The sequence below is a fragment of the Protomyctophum parallelum genome, assembly GCF_964188405.1.
Source record: "Protomyctophum parallelum genome assembly, chromosome: 12".
In the NCBI taxonomy this organism is placed as follows: Eukaryota; Metazoa; Chordata; class Actinopteri; order Myctophiformes; family Myctophidae; genus Protomyctophum; species Protomyctophum parallelum.
Window position 1 is genome coordinate 18,185,168 of NC_139712.1, and position 15,493 is coordinate 18,200,660.

At 42.6% G+C, this 15,493-nt stretch overlaps 1 protein-coding gene across 3 annotated transcripts; it reads left to right on the top strand.

Moving 5' to 3' along the window:
* Positions 1-801: 801 nt before the first annotated feature.
* Positions 802-15,260, top strand: nub1 (negative regulator of ubiquitin-like proteins 1). Of its 3 annotated transcripts, XR_014570057.1 has the most exons (16): positions 802-874; positions 2,070-2,185; positions 2,290-2,457; positions 3,303-3,367; positions 3,724-3,788; positions 3,882-4,046; positions 5,211-5,299; positions 5,743-5,849; positions 6,846-7,032; positions 8,418-8,525; positions 8,901-9,053; positions 9,710-9,856; positions 10,514-10,603; positions 13,030-13,219; positions 14,015-14,958; positions 15,021-15,260. XR_014570057.1 is itself a non-coding variant. In XM_083778363.1 (15 exons), exons 2-15 carry the CDS (start codon positions 2,072-2,074, stop codon positions 14,143-14,145), a joined length of 1,779 nt encoding a protein of 592 aa, XP_083634489.1. In that variant the 5' UTR covers positions 802-874; positions 2,070-2,071; the 3' UTR covers positions 14,146-15,260. The 3 variants fall into 3 exon arrangements, 2 of the variants coding, with proteins under 2 accessions (XP_083634489.1, XP_083634490.1); XM_083778363.1 differs by having other exon boundaries at positions 14,015-15,260; XM_083778364.1 differs by having other exon boundaries at positions 808-874; positions 2,067-2,185; positions 14,015-15,260.
* Positions 15,261-15,493: the final 233 nt, after the last annotated feature.

Below are 15,493 nucleotides of genomic sequence, written 5' to 3' on the forward strand. Positions count from 1 at the left end.
GTTGCCGGAAGTCTGGAGCTTGTTTTGGTAACCCTAACCCTAATGTCATTAGTCAGAAGGTTAATTGTTCCGAAATTACTATCCCTATCTCTAACCCTAACCTAAACCTAACCGCAAGCACGGGAGCAAACCTAACCGCAAGCACGGGAGCAGTGCATGTTCGGACTAACGGGACTTCGGATCTATGGGTAGTTCCCCTTGTTTTAAGGGCCTTTGAGGTGGTACCAAGAGGTGCATGCATACTAGTCGAATAAACCTTGTACGAGGGCTCCTGTTAGTGTCTTCAAGTTGTTTTTGTTGTTAGGAGATCCTGTAAAGGAATGTTGTTCTTTGGTTGACTTTTTTTATTACGTTGGTGGCCATTTTATCACCGTAAAGATTAGCCTCCAGGATGGAACCTAGGTAGGCCTAGGCCTATAGGTAATTTCATCTTTTCGTGTGATAATATTGTCACCCACTCTAAAGAAGCCACCTGCCTATCTGAGATTACTATTTGATTCCAAAGAGAATGGATTCAGTTTTTCCCAGGTGTAAAGATACCGGTAGTTTGTTATCAGCGAGCCAGGTGCAGATTCTACCGAGTATCATAGGGCCTACAGAGCTAATAAAGGGCCTATTGCAGATCGTTCCTGTCCGAGACAAAGCAGACAGTGCTGAGTATAGAGTATTGCTGAGTCATCTGCGAACAGGAACAAGATCCAGTCACAACTTTACTCAGTTAGGTTTGTCCCCGTTCGGCCGCCGTAGAATATGCGTCAAGTACGTAACGTCACGTGACCAAAACATTAACAACAAGCAGAAGAGTGACTGAGCTGACTGTGTGAGCGACGTGAAGGAAAACAACAACAACAACAACCACCCGACCAAGTACACGGTATGTGCGTGTGGCCGTGGGTCAGTCTATGGGGCGTCCAGAGTCCAGAAGACTGTGTGTGACATGTGCGTGCTTGTGTCGCTACATTCTGTGTTTGTGTCTCTCTTTGTCTCTATCTGTTTGTGTTTCCGTCTGTCTGTCTGTCTGTCTGTCTGTCTGTCACCTTCGTCTCTCTGTGTGTAATAAAGTTCGTGTGTGTGTGTGTGTGCGCTGCCTCCAATTTAAACACACAATTAATATATCGAGATATTTCGAGATATATTCTCTACATTGTGATAGTATAGTACTCATGATAGTGTTTTTCCCCCCCAGTAACATTGTTTAATGGCTCTCAGTGGTTTTCAACCAGTGGTCCAGGGACCACCAGTGGTCCTTGAGGGGGTATTTCAATTTGCAACTCTAGATTTATTTTTATAGTGGGATGAATCTAGAGTTGCAATACCCTCCATTGACTCGTTAAACTCACCAACATTGCAGCTCTAGGCCAGGCTTGGTCCTTCAATGTCCTTTGGCTGAAAGACATTGATTGAAGACCCCTGCTAGTCTATATTGACTGTGATAGTAATCATTGTTATAGACTATAGTGTATGTTCACTTCAGTAACAGGGGTCTCCTTGTAGTGCTGCACAATTAATCGAAAAAAGATCTAGATTTAGACACGTACTGTATGCAATATCATTTTGTGAAGAATCGTGCAGCACTATTTGGCTGTCCAATTCATTTTAGTTACTCTTATGTTTTTGTAATAATTATTTTCAGGGAAAAAATGAGTCGTGATCTCAATTCTTTCACATTTGCGTAAGAATCATGCAGCACTACATTCCTTGTCTCATCTCCCGCTCTTAGTCTTTTAGTAAACAGAAAATACATTTTTCAAATCACAATATACCAATTCTATGCAATCAATTAGAGAACAGGTTATAGTCAAATTGGACATGTCATGTATTATTATTATTATTATTATTACAACCTTTTAAACCATTTAGTTTGATTAATTGTTGCACCTCTACTCTGTCATTAATTTGATGGGAGTGTAGCCTAGATTAACCCATCCGTATTGTGGGAGAAACCTTCGCCGGAAATTGCTGTTTGACACATTGGTAACTTCTGCGTTAGATAATGAATCAGGCTCTCTGTCTGTCTCTCTCTCTCTCTCTCTCTCTCTCTCTCTCTCTCTCTCTCTCTGTGACAGTAGTGATGTCGGAGGAGAATCTTGAAGCTAAGCTGAAACAGCATCTCAAACAGGAGAAGGTTGAGTTATGGAATCCTCCCTTCACTGAGGACACAAAATCTGGACTGCAACATATGCAGGTGTGTAAAAAACTGGACTCCATCACATGCAGCTGTGTAAAAAACCTAGACTCCATCACGTGTGTGTGTGTGTGTGTGTGTGTGTGTGTGTGTGTGTGTTATAGGAGCTAGCAGAGCGCTATGCCTCGCTGCTGTGTGTATCTGTGGGGCAGGTAGGGGGCGCTCTGGAGCGCATCAGAGCTCAAGCCGTTCACAGAGGAAGAGGAAACCAGACCTACAGAGAGACCAACGTCGCCACGCTGGAGTTACTACTACCTAGAGAGTACAGAAAGGTACTTTTACTACTATCCTATTACTACAAGAAGGTACTGAGTACTTTTACTTCTATCCTATTACTACAAGAAGGTACTGAGTACTTTTACTTATATACTATTACTACAAGAAGGTACTGAGTACTTTTACTTCTATACTATTACTACAAGAAGGTACTGAGTGCTTTTACTACTATACTATACTATACAACATCGTCACCACCATTCACTGTGAGTACGTCGTGACACACCCCCCCCAATCCCCCCCCCCCACCCGACTGACTGTTTTTTGGGGTTTTTTTTCCACTTGGACGTCAGCGACAACTCTGTTTCCCCTATATGAAATCCTATTGGCCCATTTAAGATTGATTGAATGGGGACTGTGTCATTTTTGCCTAGCCAAAGCATGCCCCTACCTAGGATTTTTGGCTGGGAATACGCTAAAAATAGAACAAAAATATAAATAAAACATTCAGCGCGTGGCCTCCCCATGCTCATTTTCAGTCGTGAGATATTATTTTGCCAGCTTGTGGCAAGCTAAACCCTACTAGGTTTGTAATAAAAGTTTTAGATCAAGTGGCCCTGCCCCTAAAACGAGGAGATTCTAGGCCTGCCTGACACACCTGGTCAGATGGACAACATACTGTATACATTTGGGTTTTTTTTTTATATGAAAATATCTGAGAACTACCAGGATAGGAAACACAGCGTTAGTGAGGACTCCTTTCACAATGTTTCACTAATCAATAGTAGTACTCATAGATTTGAACTTGACCCAACAAATGTTTTCCGTCGTGATAGATTTGTTTTTATTTGATCTCTGGGGGGAAATAATTTAATATTTAAAAGATTGTTTTTGTTTCTAGGAAGCTAAAAAGAAGCATTACCTGGAAACTAAACTGGACGTTCTGGCTCAGGAAGTCATGGACAGGTAAACACACACACACATGCACACATGCACGCACATACACACGCTGATCACCACGGACAGTGCAATAGTTTCTGAGAAAAAAGCTTGCAAAGGCGTGGCCTAAAACAGAAGCTAACGGCTATTGAGAAACTTTTGCAGTGCGGGCGCCGGGCGGGGCCCTGGCAAAAATGAAACGCAGCCAGGCAATGTCATATAGCGATATCAAACGCCTCAAGTCGAGCCTGCTCGTCATCTGTACCCGTCATTAATTTATAGGATCATACGGATCCAACGTGTTAATAATGTTAAAGATTGTCAATGAATTGTCATGAATTGCAATTCAAAAGGAAATCTCTTGTTCTCTGGTTGTTGTTTAGGATCGCAGAGGAATACGGACTGAAATACATCAAACTGATTCTGAACGGAAGAACTCTGTCAGCTGGTGAGAGCACACACACACACACACACACTGTCTTCGTGTGGGAGAAAAAGAAAGCGCACAGAGGTTCAGAGTTGTGGTGCGTATGTTTTGTAGATCTGCGTTTGGACGAGCAGACGGTGAAGAACAACAGCAAGGTGATGGTCCTGAAGGTCAGCGAGGAGGACAGGAAGCGTCAGATCTCTGAGGACCAGAAGAAGAAGAAGCAGAAGAACGACATGCAGAGAACCAGCAACGCCTTCACCATCCTGTCTGAGAGAGGTCTGTAAGATCTGCTAATCTGAACGATTCACTGTCCTGTCTGAGAGAGGTCTGTAAGATCTGCTATCTGAACGATTCACTGTCCTGTCTGAGAGAGGTCTGTAAGATCTGCTATCTGAACGATTCACTGTCCTGTCTGAGAGAGGTCTGTAAGATCTGCTAATCTGAACGATTCACTGTCCTGTCTGAGAGAGGTCTGTAAGATCTGCTATCTGAACGATTCACCGTCCTGTCTGAGGTCTGTAAGATCTGCTATCTGAACGATTCACCGTCCTGTCTGATAGAGGTCTGTCATCTAAGGTATACGATTATGCAAGGGATTATGTATGACGCGGCGGTAGTTGTTGAAAAATAATGACGCTGATGATGTTTGCTTTAATATTTTTTTATTGGTTTAAAAAAAAAATCACGTACAGTTACATACTTTACAAACCTTTACAAAAGACATACTTTACCAAACTGACAGGCATATAAAACAAAAAAACATTGGGACGGGGGACAGGTGGGGGGGGGTTCCTCCAGTTCATTCTACGCCATCATCCACACCATACCGTAAGAAGCAAAACAAAAAGAAAAGCAACCAAAAAGGAAAGCAAACCAAGACAGCCACAGTATTGCACATGCCTCGAGCCTATTCACATGTAGACATACAGTTTTCTTTTTCTTTTTTTTTCCTGACCGACAGGATGTTTAAGTGGTGGACGGAAAGTGGTGCTTGGGCGCCACGTGATGAGAAGCAATTCCGCTACGACCCGCGTCCGATTTTGGATGAGCCAGCGAGATAAGGCGAGGGCCATCCTTGCTCTAGAAAACACCAATGTTCCAATCGCGATCACCGGATAATCAGAAATTACCTCTGAACATCGACGATCTGTTCAAAACCACAGACGGCACTGTTTACTGTAGTTTCCGAGAAAAGAGTGTGCAAAGGCCGTGGCTGAAACAGAAGATAGCGTGGTTATTCGCGCAGACGAGGCCCCAGCAAGCGTTCCGAGCAACCGGAGGGCACCTTAGGACGAGTATACCCGTCTTTAGCATCATATGTGTTAATACTTGGCATCCAAAGTTAAATCCCGAGGCCGATTCTACAAATGGTTCTAAATCAGTAGTTCTCAAACATTTTCGTGCCAAGGACAAATGTAATATGTGTGTGTGTTGTTGCAGACGGTACTGATGATCCTGGCACCACCCCCTTCCTGGAGATCGCTGACCAGAAAGGAAACCCTTTGAAGATCCCCCACGAGGAGAAGAAGGTGTGTGTGTGTGTGTGTGTGTGTGTGTGTGTGCGTGTGTGTGTGTGTACAGTATGTGTGTGTGTGTGTGTGTGTGTGGGGGAGATGGGGGGCGCGCGCGTGTGTGTGGCGCACGCACGATGAGGACCTTGATGTCCCAACAAGTATAGATGGTGATGGTTGAAGAGTTAGATTTACAATTAGGAAAAGATTCAGGTTGTAGTTTTAAATATAATCTTAAAACTACAACCTGAATCTTTTCCTATGTTATACTTATACTGTTTTGCGTCACACACCGGGAAATATATGCAGATCTACAAGCTCACAACGTGCTGGATTCGATGGCCGACACGTTGTGAACTTAAATGTGTACTAAAATGTGTGTGTCCCCACAAGTGTAGTTTGTAGTAATACAAACCTGTGTGTGTGTGTGTATGTGTATGTGTGTGTGTGTGTGTCTCCAGGCCTTGATCGTAGCGATGGGTCTACACGAGAAAGGTCGCGCTCTGATGAAGAGGAAGCTCTACGATGATGCTCTGTGTCATCTGGTTCAGGCTGACCAGCACTTTGGGTCTGACACACACACACACACACACCAGTGTTGTTTTTGGCAGCAAATTTCTATTTTAGTTTAGTCATAGTCTTTGGACTGAAACTTAATTTAGTTTTTATCATATTTTAGTCACCTGTTAGTCTAGTTTTAGTCAACTAAATGCCATAAGAATTAAATCTACAGTTGATTTAGTCGACTAAAATGTATTTTGGCGGGCCTTGATGCCGTCGTATTTTCAGCATGCAACCAAGTGTAAAATGACTTCTACTGGATATCTTGTCCACTAGTCCCTTCCTAACATTTTAGTCTTGTTTGTCGACGAAATTGTTAGTATATTTAGTCTCAGTTTTAGTCATCGTAGCTTAGTTTTCATTTAGTTTCCATTCGTTTTTGTCAGTGAAAAAAGGTAGTCGACGAGTATTTTTCGTCTTAGTTTTAGTCGACGAAAACAACAACGTGGTGTCATGGTGTCCTTGAGCAAGTTTGATTCGTTGATTGATTGAAATATTTATTAACAGTTTGCAGAATTACAGTACATTTCAAGCACAACTCAATACAAAGACTGTTAACTGTGAGTGGACGACCCAATAAAGCATTACACTTGTTCAATTCATCAAAACATTTAGAGACGTACAAATAGACACTTCTATATAGCCAAAGAACAGAACAGGAATTCATCATAAAGGAGGTAAAAAGGGAAGTCTTTGTTCTACTGGATCTCTTCTCTACTCGTCTCTCCCTAAGATTCTTTTTTAATAAGAAATTAAGAAATTAGTCATAGTTTTAGTCATCAGAGCTGAGTTTTTATAAAATGTTCATCAGTGAAAAAGTCACTCACTGTGTGTGTGTGTGTGTGTGTGTGTGTGTGTGTGTGTGTGTGTGTGTGTGTGTGTGTGTGTGTGTGTGTGTGTGTGTGTGTGTGTGTGTGTGTGTGTGTGTGTGTGTGTGTGTGTGTGTGTGTGTGTGTGTGTGTGTGTGTGTGTGTGTGTGTGTGTGTGTGTGTGTGTGGTCTAGGAGGTGTGACTCTGCTCTATTGAACACAGTAGACAACTATGCAGTACTGCAGTTGGACATCGTGTGGTGCTACCGCGCTCTGGAAGCGCTGTCCTGTCTGGATGACGGGAAGCTCCGCCTCCACAGGGCAGAGGAGTGTTTCACACAGTGCTACGGGACGCAGTACTCACGCCTCATTAACATCAAGGTGAAACACACATGCACATGTTTTTGAAAAGCCGTAGTCCAGTTTTTCTCGGACAGAATACCATAATTATTCTATGCGCGACATGCTCAGGTATAGGCTATACACTGACACCACGGCGCGTATTCAGAGCTTCAAGCTGTGACTCCGCCCACCCCCGGGGGAAGTTGTGATTTGCTCTCGTTCACTGCAATGCAATTTGCGGCATTTCCAAAACAAAAATATTGCGCAGAGTAGCGATTATCAAACGTATTTGCAATGCCATACGTTGAAAGATCTGTTGCCCGTGAACAAGGCACGCTACCTCCGCAAGATATTATCGGCATAGATGTTTGTCCGTATGTGATTAAGGATTGGACAGCCATAGAAAATTCTTACCCCGGGCTAAAACCGGATGTGACGTTTATGGGCGTTCCTGTCTAGCTTGGTGTCAGTCTATAGAGAGTATGCACATCACTCAACCGTCCTGCGTACCACCTGTTTCTAAATGTCACATAATGCAGGAGGCAGCAAAATGTTGTGTTATTGAAAACAAGCACTTCCACACTAAAAAAGAATTGAATGCAGGGCATTTCTTGACAGAAAGTAGCTCATAACGTTTCTATGGTGGATTTTTATGAAACAAAAACTTTGCAGATAGAAAGAGGATAATTCAAGCTTTTCGTACAGCTGCAATGTTGGTGAGTTTAACATTGTTTAACCCATTTAGACCTGGGAACCATTCTAAAAATGTCTTCTAAATCCTGACAGTTTTCTGAAAAAGCTATGTTTCTATGTCAGTCGTGCTTAGATTTTTCAAAAATAGCAGACCTACAAGCTTGTAGATCTGCTATTTTTCAATAGCTAAAGCATAACAAAAGGGGTTCCCCATTGGGCGGGAACCCCTTTTGGTGTTTCAAACTTTAGCTATTGAAAAATAGCAGACCTACAAGCTCGTAGCACTCGCGCTACGAGCTTGTGGGTCTGCTATTTCTTTAAACGTCTGTGAAAAGTCTTCAATGTATATTATTTCAGAGCGAACATGAAATACTGAGAACTACTGACATAGAAACATGAGGTTTTTCAGAAAATTGTCATGGTTTAGAAGACATTTTTTAGAAATTTCGACATCAGGCCTAAATGGGTTAATGCAATCAGACAGGACTTTTCTGTTTGGATGAATGGGCTGTCAAGGCCAGAAAGTTCTTTTTTTTGCCACTCAGTGGGCGTTCCCTCATAACTTCCAAGTACGATGATGTCATGTGCATAGCCTCAATATACGGAGAAGTTGTCGCGCGTTCAAAAATAGCACATCACTGGATGTAACTATTCACTCGACTCCCTATTGGATACGATTCATCACAATAGACAGTTCAGTTCACGCTACAATTTCCTCTTGTGTGTTTCAGGGGAGTACAGGTAAAGAGGAGGTGTTGTTTTTACGCCTCTACCTCCTGCAAAGTCTGTTGTCCTACATCGATGGAAATGACGCTCTGGCCAGAGACAAACTACAGCAGGTAAAGCTTTTTCTTTCTTTTTTATATATATTTTTTATAGAGGGACAGACGGTAGGCTGACAGGAAATGGGGGAGAGAGATGGGGGGGAAGACATGGAGTGAAGGCCGTCGGGATCGGGAGTCGAGTCCTCGGCACACTGCCAGACTGGATTACCAGCCAAGGTGCCTGGACCGCTGAGCCACGGCCCAGGCCTCTACTCTTTATTCTATCATTTCTCCAGGGTCCGCAGAGAGGTGTGCCGCGGTCCGGTCGTGGACCGCAGTCCGCCTGTTGAGGACCACTGGTCTAGGACGTGTGGAGCGTTGACCAGGGTGTTTTTATGGGGGGGTTCAGAGTGACAGATTCCCTATTGTGGTCATTCCATTGTGTTCCAGGTGGAGGCGCTCTACAGCAGGCTCAGTGACGACTCAGAGAAGATGAGTCAGTTGATGTCGATTGGCTTCAGTGAGAGAGAGAGCAGGCTGGCTCTGAGGGCGTGCGAGGGAGACATTCAATCATCTGTCCTGTACATCACTACCAGGAGACAGGTAATACACTCACACTCTCAGAGTATTAACAGAATATTTCTGTATTATGGTAATGATAGTTTTACTTAACCCATTCAGGTGGGAACCCCTTTTGTTTTTTTAAGCATATTTAACCTTATGTTATTCTTTAGCTATTTTTGAAAAATCGTGAAAATGCGGTGCAAATCTTTGAATATAAATTATTTCAGAACAAACGTTTTGAACTCAAATATTCGTCCCTGGAACAACATATTTTCAGATGGGGGTCGGCGGCCAATTACATAATATTTTTGGGGGTCTTTGACGACTGACATAGAAACATGGGTTTTTCAGAAAACTGTCAGGATTTAGAAAACACGTGTCGAATCTTTTCTCAGGTCTAAATGGGTTAAGTAAAAATCACACCTGTGTGAAGTGAGGGGCACTCTTCTTATCATCATACATCAGTCAATCAAATCATCACATTCCGTGCAGTACAAACACGCCTACACACACAAAGCTGTGCATAGGAGGGGCTTAGCACCCCTTAACCCATTTTAGGAGGGAACCCCTTTTGGTGTTAGCATTATGCTATGCTTTAGCTATTGAAAAATAGCAGATCTACAAGCTCATAGCCGAGCTTGTAGGTCTGCTATTTTTGAAAGAATCGTGAAAATGTGGTGCAAATCTTTGAATAGGAGCGTGAGGACCTGAAGCAGAGGGAGAGGCAGAAGAGGAGGTCCAGGATGGACGCCGTAGCTGAACTCACCGCCATGGGATTCAGCCGGAGGGACTCGGCCAGGGCTCTGCAGCAAGCCGACGGAGACATCAACACGGCTTACAATGTATGTGTCTGTCTGTCTGTCTGTCTGTCTGTCTGTAGGGTTGTCACGATTACTAATTCCATTTGACGATACATTGTTACACAAATATTTGTGATTAATGATTTAATTGGGTTTTTGGCATTGAACATTGGAACATAATTATGAATAAAGAATACAATTCTGTTTGCCTGGTAATCAAAAAACACACAGGGCAGACATGACAAATAACTCAACTGAAATATACAGAGAGATTATTAACAATCGTTCTTTTTGTTATTTAGTTTTACTTATTTAAAATAGCCATCTCGATCACGGTCGACCAGTCGATCGCAAGCGCTGCGCAGGTAGACTGCATGGCCCTGCCATGAAAAAAACAAAAAGAAAACAATCCTCGCCTCGGGCAGGCAGCGGTGCGGCGGCGGCTTTAAAACCCCCCACAATGCAGTGCCTTGTTTTCAAGTGTGGGGAACGTCGGGTCTGTTCTGTTGTTAAACAAACAAATTAAAAGGATATCTATTCATCATTGTTCACATAGCAAGATGCGCGCGGCAAAGAAGCCTAAAACATATCACTTCCATGCAGAGTGGGAAGAAGATTATTTTTTCAGAGAGACCATTGTTCTAAACGTCTTTCTTCTATGAAGCTCTTAAAGTATTTTTTTTGTGATTATGTTGACAGATCCTGTTAGACTCCGCCCAGGCTGAGTCTAACTCCGCCCAGACCAATAACAACACAGGAGAAGCTGTCAGCGAAGAGAAGCTGTCTCAGGTTGGCTGATATGAACTCACATTTATGACCTGATTGGTTGGTTGGTTGGTTGTCGCTGTCAGGTGGAAACCTTGCACGTCCAAAATCCATTGCAACACCCCATGTTTTGCACATATTGATGAAGTATGAACACGACCCATAATGGCTTCCCAGGTTGCGTCAGAGATATCCTCCTCCAGGTCTTGGGGCCCAAAGATTTTTATAAGCGGTGGTTGAGGGTAAATGAAGATCAAATAATGAGGTATAGGTAGGGGTGGGTCCCGAACCTCGGTCGGGACCAAGCATGTACCGAACCGAACGTGCCTGGGTACCGGGTACCCATTACAATAATTCAATTTCGGTTCTCTTATCGGTTCCCACAGACACACAGTCACACGCTATTTATTTATTTTCTTCCCTTTTAATAATAGACGCGCAGGGAACAGAGCTGATCTACAAGCCTACACTGCGTTGCATCAGTGACACGTTGTGGGCTTGTGGTTAGTTGTAAATGAGACTAGAGACAGAGACGCGCTGTGCCTGGCACTGACGCAGAGAAGCATCGAAGCAACATAATTATTAAAGTTTCTTAAACGTAATTTTCAAGTGAAGTTTATGGGAGGAAACTTTTAAGAGAGAGGACAGGAGTCTTGCGCCTTTCCTGAGTTGCCTCACTGCATACGGGCTGCACAGCATCAACATGAGAGGAGGAGAGAGAAAGCGTGTGCGTGTGTGTGTGCGTGCATGTGCGCGCAATATGATGGCATAGGGTCCAGAGGCCCAGTCAGTTTAGAGCTTGCCCAGTCTAACTTCGAATAGAGTTGGCGAAAAAACAACAAAAGATAGCCTAGTTTGGGCAGCCCGTGTGCATGCACATTTCTGTTAGTAGCAAACCACAGCATGCAAGCCACCTTTGTTTTCAATGATCTCCCATTATCGTGTGTGTGTGTCTTGCTCTCAGATCTCAGACATGCTTTTATTTGTTATTGTCAGTAGTTAGTAAGAGAAGTAGCCGCCCTACTATTGCCCTGGGTAAATACAGAATAGATATATTATATTAAAAATATCACTATTATCCACAAATGGCTCAATAAAGGAGAGGATGTTACACTATTCATTATACATGTCTTAAATTGACATTGAGCTTTTTTGTTAAATAAATATTTGACCTCATTTAAGTTATTTCATACAATTTTGGAACCGAAATAGGGATCCATTAAGAACCGGAATCGATAAACAGAATCGGAATCGGTACCGGGGACACAAATCCTAACGATCCATAGGTATAGAGTAATGATATCATTACCTTAAACTGTTTGGTAGCCATAAACGTCTAGACGTCTAATTGCCAATTAAGTACCGGATGCCACGGACGACAAGACGTCTTCCCTTGGGAATTAAATAAATAAATAAAAATGTTTTATTTTATTTTTATTTTTTTATATATATATATATATTTTTTTCATCCATATTTTGAAAATTCCTCTAATCTGGTGTACAGGTGATGACATGCACATTACATGCATAATAGAATTACAAATTCTTTCTTTCTTTATAATGGGAGAATTGACACTCAAAGCCTAGCCTGACCCAAACAGAGACATTTCTCGTCTAGAGGGGCGGGTCGCGCCTCAGAAATGCGCGCACCCTGATTGGATCTCATCGATCTGTCCGTCACCCCCGGCCCCTCCTCTCCCCCCTAGTGCAGCGCTACGTCACATCATTTAGAGCGACGCCCACCCGGAAGGGTTGACTCCCACTTTTAGACTGGTTCAGCCCACGGATTTTTCCAGGCTTTCATCTTTTGCGCAGACGAAATGAAAGCCTGGGTATCGAGGCTACTCAAAGCCTAAACTGGTGACCACCAGGTGGCGCTGAAAGAGGTTTACTAAAGGCTCATACATAGTCTTGATTTTCGGTGGTTAGGTGACCACCGAACTACAACATGACGTCACGAGCCGCGGTGGAGAGCAAACCACCGCCACCGCGCCAGCCCTTCTCTCTGTTTTTACTCACCACCGCTCAACGTTATTTCAGCTCCGGTGGTCACCTCACCACCGAAAATCCAGACTATGAATGAGCCTTAAGAGGAGCTGATGCTATGAGTATGTCTACGGGTGAATTAGGTGGTATTGTCGGGAAGCTAATAAATCTTTGACGAACAAAATCACGGACTTATTCCTAAGAAGAAAAAAGAAAAGAATGCTGACATTGTGGGCTTGTAGATCAGCTATTGTTTTAGGTTTTAGACCTAGCAAAAGAAAAGGGTAAAAATGTAATTCATAAAACCTGTGTGTGTGTGTGTGTGTGTGTGTGTGTGTGTGTGTGTGTGTGTGTGTGTGTGTGTGTGTGTGTGTGTGTGTGTGTGTGTGTGTGTGTGTGTGTGTGTGTGTGTGTGTGTGTGTGTGTGTGTGTGTGTGTGTGTGTGTGTGTGTGTGTGTGCGTAGTTGCTATACATGGGCTTCGACAGAGACAGCTGTCAGACGGCTCTCAGATTGACAGACGGTGACGTCCAATCAGCCACCCAGCTGCTGCTGGACAGCCACGGCTTCCTGACAGGAAGTCCCGACCCTTCCTCCTCCTCCTGCTCCTCTGAGGAGCCTAGCACCTCCTCCAGTCCTGAAAAGGAAAACACAGGTCAGACACACACACACACACAGTTGACCTTAACCCATTTGGGGCGGGAACCCCATTTGGTGTTTTAAACATGTTACAATTTAGCTATTGAAAAACAGCAGATCTACAAGCTCGTAGCGCGCCACCGAGTGGTGCGCTACGAGCTTGTAGGTCTGCTATTTTTGAAAAATCGTGAACATGTGGCACAGATCTTTGAATATATATTTCAGAGCGAACATTTTTAACTAAAATATTTGCTTCTGGGGGGGGGGGGGGGGAATTTATTGTTTGTGTAGGACAAAGTTTGTGCACTGCACAGTGCACACACACCAAAAGCTGGATATAGGAGGGGCTAGTGCCCCTCAAAAAAATAAAATGTAAAGATATTTTAAAATATATTCTCGTGAAATGGCAGCTTCCTTCCTACTCAGTTTTGGGGATGTGTAGTTCTAGACTACAGTATGTAGCATTCGGACTGAAACTACGAGCGCTGTCTGTTCGAATCTGATTTGTGATTTTTTTTCATCGCATTGCGATTGAAATATTAACATTTCTGGTGAAACATTGTGCTAAATGCTAAAATAAGCCGTTTCTTAACAATGGCGGTCTGCAAGCCGGGAAAACGACTGAATGTGACCAATTCCGGCTGGCGCAGCACCTATGGATGGCCACAAGGTGGCAGTTAACTTGTATAGTGTCCTGTAAGTCCATATGGGCTGAGCTTCCTTGGTAGCATGACACTTCACTTCATGTCAATAAAGTAATGAATGTTAAACACTTTTTATAATGAACTGTTCTGTGTGTGTGCGTGTGCAGAGGACATGGTGAACGAGGTGCTTGATGACATCTCTCGTCATGAAGAAGATTACTTGAACGTGGATCTGGAAGAGGAGAGAGTGCTGATCACCAACCTCAACGGCTACCTGAACCTGAACATGCAATCCTAATGGACGCACGCGCGGCACAACACAGGTTTTTGTATTACTATACTTGTGAGGACATCAATGCTTTAAGACAGTGATTTTTATGGATATAATTTTCGAAATCGCGATTTCACATTCTCGAAAAAATCCATTCCATACTTTGAAAACAGCCACGCCTACAAGTTGACAACATGTAGCGGATGCAATAAGCAATAATATTACCCTTTTTTTTCTCTCAAATTACACTCGCGGATAATAATAATCAATCATTATAAAAATAAGACGTGAAAAGACGATCTCTGGAGCCGAGGGCCAAAGGATCAAAAGACGATCTAGGCAGCAAGTGAATTAAAGGTTAAAATAATTCTTATTAAAAAAAAAATCTCTCTCTCTCTTATCTGTCAAAAATGACGTCTTGATTTATTGTTTATTTTTAGTTTAATTAGGAAAAAGGAAAAGTATTATTTACCAACCTGTTGGATTAGGATTTTTTTTATTTCAAGTGTATTTTTTTTTGGATAAAATCTGATATTGTGTTTAATTTGAAAGGCTTTAATCCAGACTTATAGAAGCAGGTCAAAACATTTTAAGTTGATGTTATATTTATTTAAATTAAATATTCTACGTTGACCGAGTTACGTTCGGATGGTCCTGTTCAGTGGTTCTCCCACTGGTGGGTCTCCAATAATTGGCAAAAAACACTAACGATTGGTAACGAGTACCAAACACCTGACGCCACTTCCACTACCCATGGATTACGGGAAGTGTGTGTATATATATATATATATATATAGGCCTATTCTTTTTTTTTTATGTTGGCCCTGATTCAGGAAAAAGGTTGAAACCCTCTGGTTGGAGGGAGAAAAAGGTTGAAACCCCCTGGTTGGAGGGAGAAAAAGGTTGAAACCCCCTGGTTGGAGGGAGAAAAAAGGTTGGGAACTGCTGAAGTTGTTCACAGCATCCAGTTTAATTTGTTGTTTAAACCTTTTTGTTTTTTATTTTTATTATTTTGATTACATGATGTATGTTGTTCATGTAATAATGCTAATGTACTGCAGTTGTCACAGCAGATAGAGGTTTGAAATTAGTTTTGTTTTGTGTATTTTTGACTTCATGTCAATAAAGTAATTAATGTTAAACACTTTTATAATGAACTCTTCTTCTGTGTGTGTGTGTGTGTGTGTGTGTGTGTGTGTGTGTGTGTGTGTGTGTGTGTGTGTGTGTGTGTGTGTGTGAAGGAAATCTGTATATTGAAACTAAGGTGTGTCAGAGATATTTGATTATGTATTGTATTACTCCACAGGTTATTGCACTTTTTGCTCCACTACAATTCTTTGAAAACATTAGTTACTACTAGTTACTTTGTAGATTT

Excerpts from the sequence above, each read along its gene's own strand:
- nub1 (XM_083778363.1), top strand. The coding sequence starts at position 2,072 with ATGTCGGAGGAGAATCTTGAAGCTAAGCTGAAACAGCATCTCAAACAG. Across the intron at positions 3,368-3,723 it reads GCTCAGGAAGTCATGGACAG|GATCGCAGAGGAATACGGAC; the intron begins GTAAACACACAC and ends GTTGTTGTTTAG. Across the intron at positions 3,789-3,881 it reads CGGAAGAACTCTGTCAGCTG|ATCTGCGTTTGGACGAGCAG; the intron begins GTGAGAGCACAC and ends TATGTTTTGTAG.